The following is an 11,453-nucleotide window of genomic DNA, read 5'->3' on the forward strand; positions in this document are numbered from 1 at the left end:
TTCTTAAAATATCTGAAAGAGGGAAGATACTAAACAATTGGTAAAAATAAAAAATTTACCACTACTGAAAAAGGAAACCAAGAAACTATCAGCTACTAACTTCCCACCTGTTTTCTTAGTACTGTCTTAAAAACAAAAATGAAAACAAAAAATGAATCTTAAAAGAATAATGTACATATATATGTATATATATGTATATTTATCTATGGCATCTTTGATTAAAATGAAAGAAAGAAATAGGCAGACTTTTGTAAATGTATTTCTATAGAAGACCATATTTTTACAGTCACATAAGTTGAAGAGCAAAAGAATTAATTAAAACATGGAAAGAATTCAAGAACCCCCTATGCTTACTTACAGATGGGGATTTTTTAAACCATTTTATTTTAAAACATATGGGGTTTGGTAGAATAAAATGCCATTTGGAAGTCACTGAACAAGGGGCTTCTTATGTATATGTTAAAATAATGAAATTATTCCTTAATAAATATAATAAGAAAATGTTGTGCAATCTTTTGATTGATAAGCACAAAGCAGAGAGATATAAGCTAACCAGAGATATTTTCCCTGCCATGGAGGCCATACTGTGCACAGTTAAAAGGAAGAATTTCTTATAAATAGCAAAATCCTCCTATTTGTTGATGGTATTGTGCTTCTTACATCAAGCTCCAGAACACTACAAAGCTTTCAAAATGAGAGCTCTAACTCAAGAGTTTAACCTAACTTTGTATATAGGGAAAAACTGAACTGATGAAGAATGTTTATTGTCTAGACTATGATATTTTGCTAGGTATACAGCCCACAGAGTGGCAACTTCAGTATCTATCCATCTATCCATCTATCTATCTATCTATCTATCTATCTATCTATCTATCTATCTATCTATATCTGTCTATCTAATCTATCATCTTAGACAGACATTGAAAATGAGTAATGAATTCGACCCCAATCTTCTTCCTGAAATCAACACCCATCTTTTTAATACCAATATTTTTCCAGTGTTGCTATATAGCTGTAGATTATATAATCTCTGAGGATTCAAAATATAATGGGGAGATGTACAAGGGTTTAAATAGGCTGCAGAATCTTATGACTGATGAACTGTATGCATGAGACAGCATTAATGACATCATCAAATAAATATACAACCAGTAAAGGACCAGGGCTGATCACATAACAAAAGTGAGTGATGATAGCCAATGACTTCAAGGATAATATCACAGAAGATCAAGAGATCTAGTCAATTAGATTAGATCCAGCCCTTTGGGTAGATTTCTTAGATAGGATTTATTGGAGAATAAAGCTAAGAGTTTGAGGATAAGAATATGTATATAAGATATAATTTATACTATTGAAGAGAATATCCACAATGATGAAATCATAGATTCATTGGAGCCCAGAAGTATTTTCAGATCCATTATTGATCAAATAATCTTTAGGGGATTCTTGTGATTTCACTGATACAGGGAGATCACAGTGAGAAACTCCCTTTAATAATTCTGTGATTTACTATATGTTTTTAGAGGCTAAGTGACTTGCCAAGGGTAACACTAATAATATTTGTCAGAGGTGAGACTTTTGAACTCTGCTCACTCCGACTTATGGGTCAGCTTTCTCTCTCCTTGCTGACCCTCTCAAATAATTGCCAATACTTAAACTTCAGCTTTCCTGGAGAAACAAAAAGTAACAAGCAGATAGTATCTCATGATGAATAGCTAATAAGACTTCTAAAGTAGTCCAGCTTATAATCAATGAGTACGTTAGGCATCAAGACTGAATTTCAGCATATTTTCAATGATTTTAAGCCTGTTACAACAGGTTGTTAAGGTGGTCACCAATGTAGCCCTCACAAACAAGTTCTCTGTATTCCAGTAAAATGGAACAAGAAAAGGCTTCACCTGGTGAACGACTAGACCCTGACTTTAAAGAATGAAGAAAATTTGGTTTTGCTGGCTTGCTTTGCTCTTTCCCTCTTAGGTTCTTTTATTTAAATACATAGAGAGTCCATGAAAAATAAAATAACATCAAACTCAGGTCTGTCTTTCCCTGTCTGCCAATCTAATTTTAATTTAAGTTCATAAAAGTTTTCTATGGCTTCTATATGCATAACATACACATATGTATATTTGATATATGTATATGTAAAGTATTATGTGTACATATATTAAATTATACATGTATTATATGTGTGTACATATTATTTCATCTATACTTTAAGGTATAGGATCTCTTAAACTAAATACAGTCATTCTTTCCCTTAGAACTATAAAAATTCTTCTAATAGTTCTTCCTTGCTATGGACATTAACCTGTTCTGTCTCTTTAGTCATGCAATGATGACTAAAATATGCACCTATATGTTTATAAAATGCTGCACATAGAGGAGTGCTATTAGTGCTGTTGGAACACCAATATAGTAGCAATCCATTAATCTTTATGGTTTATTCTCATGAAACTTCTAACATGAGTTAGGAAAAATCAATATTCAACTTCAGTAATATGATTTAGAAGTTAATAGGCATAGCAATACAATAACTACCAGGCTCCTTAAATTAGGTAATAGTTTTGATGTCCTATAAAGTCTTAGGAATTGAAGGAAACCATTACATAAATGTGTGTATGCAATATTCTGTACTTCCTCCACCCCCTGCAATCTCTAAAGAATAATATGTGTTTGCAGGTATGTGTATGCATGCATATTTTTCCCCTGAGTGACCACAAAGTTTGATAGGAAACAAGCTACATAAGTGATATATAGCATTCTTAAATGTTAAATCTAAAGGCATCTCTTTGTTCACATGTCAACCAGGGTAGGAGAGTGAAAGAATAGAGAAACAAGGTGCCAGAAGAATTGGGCTTCATCACTAAATAGCTGAGGGATGATGGGAACTGCACTGAGCAACTTGCAAACCTGTAAGAATGTGCTATGTTTCAAAAGCACCTTCTGACTCTCAAAGTCCCGGGTTCTACAGTGCTATGAGAGACAGATTTGCTACCTCTATCCTATCTGTTTCAAATTGAGCTAAGTTAAGGCTAACTAGAACTACTGAGTCAGTCAGTACCCAGCAGCACCCAACATGTATATGTGTTGCATCCACTATTAGAGTATATGTTTCTTGAGGGCAGGAACTGAGTTTGTCTCCTCAGCGTCTCTTCTCAGTGTTAAAAACAATGTTTGGCATATGATGCGTATTTAATATTATAATTTAGTTTGCCTAGACTTGGAAATCAAGAGATGATAAATGGCATAGAAATCATAGAATATTGGAATTTGAAGGAACTTAAGAGTCTTTCTAGGCCACGTGTTCTTAAAGTTTTGCCTATCATGCACCGTTTTGGCATCCTAGGAAAGCCTGTGGATCCCTTCTCATAATGTTTTGGGGTTTTTTTTGTTTTGTTTTTTGGAGGGCAATTGGGGTTAAGTGACATGCCCTAAGTCACACGGCTAGTAAGTGTGTCAAGTGTCTGAGGCTGGATTTGAACTCAGGTCCTTCTGACTCCAGGGTCGGTGCTCTATTCACTGTGCCACCTAGCCGCCTCCAAATGACACTATTTTTTGTTTTTGTTTTTTGCTTTTTGGAGGGCAATTGGGGTTAAGTGACTTGCCCATGGTCACACAGCTAGTTTTTGTGTTGTGTCTGAGGTCACATTTGAACTCAGGTCCTCCTGACTCCAGGGTCATAACACTATAACACTATTCACTGTGCCACTTAGCTGCCCCAGAATGTTTTTAAATAATTGAAGGAAATTCTAAATTTCAATTAGACGTTCATGAAAATAAGGATATAGGGGAGGCTAGGTGGTGCAGTGAATAGAGTATCAGCCCTGGAGTCAGGAGGACCTGGGTTCAGATCCAACCTCAGACACTTAATACACACACACACAGAAAAAATAGCCATGTGACCTTGGACAAGTCACTCAATCCCAACTGCCTTCCAAATAGCAAAAAAAAAAAAAGAAAAAAATAAGGGTATAATTTTTCCCTATCCAAGTTTATGGATCTGCTGAAATCTATCCACAGATCTCTGTGGACCCCCGGTTAAAAACTATCTCCTCTGCAACTTACTCAATGAATGATCATCAGGTATTTGATGAAAATCATCATCATCATCATCATCAACAACATAGCACTTTAAAGTTTGCAAAATGCTTTCCATATGTTAATTTACTTAATTTGAAGATCTCTAGTGAAAGAAAATCTACTACTACTGAAAATATTCCATTCCACTTATTAAGGGCTCTAATTTCCCTTACATCATCTAAATTTGTGTCTCTTCACTTCCTCCCACTGATCCTAGCTCTGCCCTCTGAGGCCAAGTAGAACAAAGATAATATCTCTTCTACCTGAAAATCTCTGAAGTACCAAAGGATGTCTATCATGGTCTTCTCTTCTCTGGACTCAACATCTCTATTTTCTTCAAACAGGACGTACATGGCAAGAATATAAGACCCTTCATCACCCTGGTTGCTTCTCTACCCCCCTCCCCCAACCGTAGAGCCTTTATGAAAAGACTCAGAACATTTTACCGTCTTTCACATATAGAAACAGATTTAGGATTTGTAAATTAGCCCTTTAAATATCTTTTTTTTTTTTTTAAGCAATCGGGGTTAAGTAACTTACTCAAGGTTACACGCCCAGAAATAACTGGGTGTGGTGCTGAGTGTCTGAGCCCGAGATTCGATCTCCAGGTCATCTCAACACTGAAGCCGGTGCTCTTACTCGCTGTGCTACCTGGCCGCCCATAGCCCTTTATCTTAAAAAGAAAATTTTTCTAAACTAACTTGCACTTGTCGTACCTCAGAAATAGGGATTCTAGTTAGCCACAAAAGAAGCATTCCCTGAATTTCATTAGCATGTGTAGAGGTTTTCACTTGGAATGATTTCCTTACTCATCTCAGTAGATCCAAATCCAGCTTATCCTTTAAAGCCCAAATCAATGCATTCTTTCTAAATGAATGCTTCCTAGACCACTCCAGCCCACTAAAATCTCTTAGTATTCTAAACTGAAAGTACTTACTGCTCTTAATTCAATTCAACAAACACTGTGTCTAATAGCAGATTTTGGAAATATACAGTTCCTGCCTCAGTTTAACAAATTCAATATTTATTAAACATGTATTTTGGTACACACAAAGATAAAAACAAAATAATTTTGCCCTTAAAGATTTTATATTCTGCTGGGATTTGCACTACTCATTTGATAATCCATCTCAACAATTCTTGGACATTTGTATTTATTGTTATTTAACTTTTGGGGTTTATATCTTTTCTCTCTAAGTAGACTAAACCCTCCTTGGGGGCAAGGAATGTGCTTTAAATAGTAACAATAACTAGTATTTATATAGTACTTTAAGGTTTTCAAAACTATATATATATATATATATATATATATACCCACATATATAGTATCTTATTTTATCCCCAAAATAACAGACTGAGATTGAAATTAGTATTATCTGCATTTTACAAATGAGGTAACTGAGAATGTGAGAGGTTGTGTCACAAGGCTAATAAGTTTTTGAGTTAGGATTAGAACTCAGGTCTTTCTGATTCTGAGTGAGATAACTTCACAAGATACCTAGAAACCCCAAAGCTTTATAAATAATAGGTGCTTAATAAACATTTGTTAATTTGATCTGCTTATTTGTTTGCAGGAAGTGCATATTGGACATTGTCATGTGGAACACAAAGGGTTCCTCTTATATTACATGAGGGGTTTTTTCTTTTTTTTTTTAGAAGCTGTGAGTTATATTGAAATATTAACTGAATTATCTGCAGAAATTATTAAGCATAGCAACCAAAATGATGTTAGGCTTCACTATTTAGTTTTATGAAAAGAGGTCTATGTTTATTGACAGAACAAAACTTTTACTAGGGAACTCTAATTAGGACCAAATCAGGACTTAGTGATGCATCCTGCTTTAGAATTTAAATGATAAATGCCAAGAAAGAGCTTCTCCTTATCTGTAAGTGCATCATGACATATTCTCTCTTTTAATTTGTGCTCAGGAAAGCAGGTTTGCTGTTCACAAAATTCCATGTTTATTCTACAAGTGAGGATTATTGAGTTATAGGAGCACTGCTTATATTCCAAAGAGAATAAAATCTACTCATAACAATTAGCTTCTGTAAGAAAGCCTTCCAGACAATTAGGGATAATGCCACTGGTCAATGGTTTGGGCACATTTCATTAAAGACCCACTGGAGTTGCCAGATGTATTGCTTCATATAAATGTGCTTACCACAATATCCAATAATGGAAGGTTGAGTGCCATACTTAATTGCTAATTTCAACCTTTATTACCTATATTTTTCAGTGCAAGCACTTTAAGGAGACCTGAAGATTGTTCATTGGTTCCTGGCCTCTGATGAGAGGACGTGGTATTGAGTGCATCAGTTCAGTAACCCATTCCAAAGTGTAACAATGTCTTTAATGACAAATCATCAAATTAAAAATAGTTATACCACAAACCCATTTTCTAAAGTGATGTCCTGGTTCTGTCTGCTAAGTATGAAACTAAAAACAATCCCCAACAACAACAAAATGTTAGTTCTAGAAAATTGTAATATGAACTGCAGAAACTCTGTAAATTTTATTCAGGTTTGACTATATGATATTGTCAAAGCAGAAGGTCTTTTAAACTTGCTTTCTATAGTTACTCTCTCATTGCCATCCTGATATACACACAGGTTGGTTAATATAAAATAATTTGTAAATAATGATATTGGCTCACTGAAGTTCTTTACATATGCTTATGTATAAATAATATACACCTAATATCTCCATCTAGAATGTAAGTTTCCTGAGGGTAGTGCCTCTCACATTTTATATCCCCAAAGTGCCTAGCTCAGTTTCTTTATAAGAATTAAGCATAGCATCCTGAATACAGTGCTGTACTTGGACTCAAGAAGAACGGGATTTAAATAGCACTCTAGATTTCTATCTGTGTGACCTTAAGCAAGTTGCTTAAACCATCTGAGGCTTAATTACTTATCTGCAAATGGGGATAAAAAAAGTGACCTTGAGAGTTGTGAGAATCAAGTTATATAATATGTATACAGTACCATAGAAATGTAAACTATTTATAATCAACCAAATGATGCTTTGTTAAGTACTACTAAATATCATTCCAGAAAATACAATGTCACTAGTGTTTCCATAAACAACCTGAGGGGCTGCCTAATGATCCCCAATTTGAAAAAGCCTGAGATCTGTTTAGAAACTGATGAGAATGTATAATTCCTCACCTGCTCTGGAATATCTCTCCATAAAACAATTGCAATAAATAGCCTAACATATTCTGTAGCTCTAAGTGGATAAGGTTTTGATTAAAGGGTACTCTACTGTGATTCTACATGCCAGCATCCATTATTGTTTCCTGTTTATCCACAGAGTTAGAATGATGATTACCTTGAAATTATAACTTTATATCCATCTAGCTACCATATATCAGTAAGTCCATTCCAGTCTATAGGGTCTCTAACCATCCCTAGATTCCAGTGGGTGCCGATACTCTATTATTAGTACCAAACTACCATGAGACAAACAATTTCAACTGATATGACCTTTTCTTCTCTCCAGAGCAACATTTTCTCTTCTGTTCTCTCACTTTCTTCCTTTTTTCTTTTAGAAATATACATGGGAAAACAAAGGTTGCCTATACCTCATTTTTATGTGAAAATCCAGTCTCTGAATATATGACACATTGTTTAATTTTTTTGTTTTGTTTTTTTTTTCAGAAAATTACATTTAATTCTGACTTAGTTTAGGTGGTTTTAAAGTGATTCTTCTTATAGCCTACACCATATTGATTATAGTATGAAAGCAAAGTGATTTTAGTTATTTAACTAACTTCCTAGACAAAGAAAAAAAATATCCTGATTGATCATCCCGGGCATGTTAGGCTGGTTCCTGGGACCAGCTTTATAATTCTGACTTTAAAACTGTTTTCTTTCACTTTTGTTTTAAATAAGTTTATTTCTCTTCTGTGTGTATTCTTGTGGATTGTTATTTGATTATACTGTCTAAGAGGGAGGCATGGAATCAAGAGAATGCATAGGGGGCAGAATTTGTACTCAAACATGGGAGAGGAGACCCTTAAAATCAAATGCTAATCCTCTCTGAATAGATATTTCAAATTATTTCTTTTAAATAAACTATGGCCATGTTAAGTTAAGTGGGTTTTTTAAGAGGCAAAAAATGTGTAATTGAAAGTAACCTTTGCTTATATTTCTGCTTAAGAATGCTTTTGTTTTAATAGTGTGGTGCTGACAAATTTAGTCAACAGCTTCATGATTTTCAAATGACTAATTCTGACCCAGTGCTTATTTGAAACAAGAAGTATATTTTACATGTGAAGTGAATGGTAATAGTGAACATTCGCTCCCTGTGAACACAGTGGTTGTGTGACAGAGAACACAGGTTGCATTTAAATAAATTTACTTTAAACTAATTATGAATAACTATTAATAGTTAGATGCTTTTTCGCCGTTGATCAGTGTCCCTCCCTAATATTTTGTGATTTTCAGCAACTGCATCAAAATAATAGATACATTTCCTCCAAGAGAACATTTTATGATATTTTCCCAATAAGTTTTTTTTTAATTTACTCTATTACTTTTGTCAAAACCTTCCCTTTGCTTAATGTTTAAATGTTTAACAATCAATAAAAAGAGCTTTAACATTTTTGTGTCTTTTGGGTTTACATTTCTCTGTTTTCAATGATGTTTTGAATTTTACAGAAGATAAAGTGTGCCTTCAGTTTGCACTATGCAATGCCTTTACTACACACTGTATCCAGAACAGTTTAGCTTAGCATTACATTCAAAAGACCCTAACTTTGCAATAAGTATTTGATGGTTTCTCAGAATATCTGGAATTTGGTGAAACGGACGCAAAAACAGTGTTTGTTATCTTTTATTTTTTCTTCATAAAGTTATTCACAGATACATATTCACTGCCTTACCTGCAGGATAACGCTCGATCACTGGCCAGCTGTCCACCTGTAAGGTAGCGTTACCGCCACTTCTTGTGAAACGTACTACATGGTATTTCCCATCATTAATGATTGCATTGGCCTCTTCAATGGCGATGTCATCTGTTCCGACATTAAATTTAACTCCAATCTTTCCCTGGTGCTAGAAGTGAGAAGAAAGGAGAGGAAATCAGAAGGAAGTAATGCTAATTAGTTATTATTTGATAAGAATGACATATATGCAGTGTGGTGTATTACAAAGTGTTTCTAACAACAGCTTTCCTTTTTATATTTCACTTCTGAAGAGTTGCATACCATGGAGATAAGGTTCTTGACATTTTGCTAAGTCTGGGGCACGTCTTTCATGGATAATTGATATTCCAAATCAGAAACTTTCAAGAGAATTAATTTGCCTTCTTTTCCCAGAGGTTCCCACTGAGGAGAACGATTGCCCAAGTAAACAGGCATCTTTTCATGGACTTTATACATAGGAACTTTCATGTCCTTCTTTCATTTCCACAACAAGAAAAATGAGCCTTGAAATTATCTTTCTTAATAACTGGTGAAATTAGAGTAATAACATTTATTTATACCTAATTGGCAAGAGTTTACATATGTTTACTCCACTTGTATTTAAGCATATACAAAGGTGGGCAATGTGATCATTATGCATAGAACCATTAAATGCTAATGAGGAACTTAGATATCATCTCTATCATTTAGAAAGGAGGAAATTGAGTCCCAAAGAAGTGAAATATTTCTTCAGGGTCACAGAAGAAGTGCAAGAAGCCAAATCTCTTGACTTTCAGTCCAATGGTCTTTCTTCCCAAGTATGAAGGGAATACACACATTTACACACATGTAAATGAGAGTGAAGGAAGTTTTCTGTCTTGGGCAGATGCAATGTCTATGGCATTTTTATTTATACTTCCTCCATGCTAAACTTCCACATTCTTTCAAACACTGGTAGAGATTAGTATGTGTGCCTGAACAACTTTGTCCCACTAAACTCTATGGTTTCATCTCAGCATGGCATTCTGCTTATCCTTATTGATGCCAACACTCTGACTCCCCGCCCCATCTTTTTGGTAATTTCATCATGTTTTAACCCTATTTCCCTGGGTATCAAGGTCTGTCATTTTCGGTTACATGAAGAACTAGAAGAGAACTATTAAAATATGACATCTATTAGTTATAGCAGAAAAGAATCAAAACACTTTGAGTGAAGAGAGCCACATATTTACATTTCATGTCTGACATAGAAAAATAAAATTTGCTTCCTTGTATTTAGAAACAAAAAAAAGAATATTAATGAAATCCACCCATTCATGTGTTTTCCTTTAGGGAGGGGAATATTATGATAACATGATTATTTTTCTGTTTAAAACTAACTTCTTAATTTTTCTATATCATAGTGGAGATCAATATCATATGGGAATAAATTGAAGTATGTCTATATATACATATAAATATATATATATACATGTATGTATGTATGTATGGGCATTGTTATAATTAAATCATTTCAGTGGTGCCTGACTCTTTATGACCCCATTTGGGGTTTTCTTGCTAAAGATACTGGAGTTGTTTGCCATGTCCTTCTCTGGCTCATTTTATTGAAGAGGAAATGGAGAGAAACAGGGTTACGTGGCTTGCCCACGGTCACACAGCTAGTAAATATCTGAGGACACATTTGGACTCAGAAAGATGAGACTTCGTGACTCCAGACTTGGTATTCTATCCACTGTGCTACCTAGCTGCCCTTAAGTATGTATGCATGTGTATGTGCATGTGTATGTACACACATACATGTATGTATATGTAGCTACATATATTTGTATATATGTATATTTATGTATCACACACATGTGTGTATATATTTCCCCCCATTTTTCTATCTGTTACTGGGGTTGTACCAGGGATGCTTTCACTGAACCTACAGCTGATGAGGCTAAATCTTAGCTCTTTTACTCCACAATTAAGAGCCCACGATAAAGAGGTTAAGATTTTAGAGAAATTATTTTGGAACAAACAAACCTCTCTTCCCAAAGCAATAGTCAAAGGTTTGTCACTATTGGATTTGTCAAAAGTGACTGAAAATGATTTATCTCTGGAGGAGGCCTATGGAACAGCTACCCTAAGAGATGATAACAGAATCAAAAGGCTTCCATGGGCAATGTTAGTATGAACCTAACCTCTAATCTGTCAATAAAGAAGCTTTGAAAAGAAATGGCTGTCATGAAGATTTGTGTAAAGAAATAATGGAAAAATTCAATATACAACTTTTGGACATACCATTGTAAGTTTCTCTCTCTCTCTCTCCCTCTCTCTCTCTCTCTCTCTCTCTGAATAAAATTCCATTTGATTTTCACTGAACAAGGGGCTCCCCTCCTCTCTCCCCCCCCCCCCACCCCTCACCCAATCCCCCCCCCCCCCCATACCTACATCCCACCAAACAATCTCACAACAACCAACACA

The 11,453-nt window shown here is 34.8% G+C and overlaps 1 protein-coding gene across 15 annotated transcripts in view; it reads right to left on the reverse strand.

Annotated features, from left to right (window-relative positions):
* Positions 1 to 11,453, reverse strand: part of NRXN1 (neurexin 1) — a 1,464,789-nt gene that overhangs the window by 228,645 nt on the left and 1,224,691 nt on the right. For all 15 annotated transcript variants that reach the window (XM_069071685.1, XM_069071684.1, XM_069071683.1 and 12 more), the window contains one exon: positions 8,967 to 9,138. In XM_069071685.1, coding sequence (XP_068927786.1) covers positions 8,967 to 9,138 — 172 coding nt within the window. The remainder of the gene's footprint in view (positions 1 to 8,966; positions 9,139 to 11,453) is intronic.

This window comes from Petaurus breviceps, unplaced genomic scaffold (assembly GCF_028583685.1).
Source record: "Petaurus breviceps papuanus isolate PSGF00001 unplaced genomic scaffold, PetGlider_PUasm1.0 90842, whole genome shotgun sequence".
In the NCBI taxonomy this organism is placed as follows: domain Eukaryota; kingdom Metazoa; phylum Chordata; class Mammalia; order Diprotodontia; family Petauridae; genus Petaurus; species Petaurus breviceps.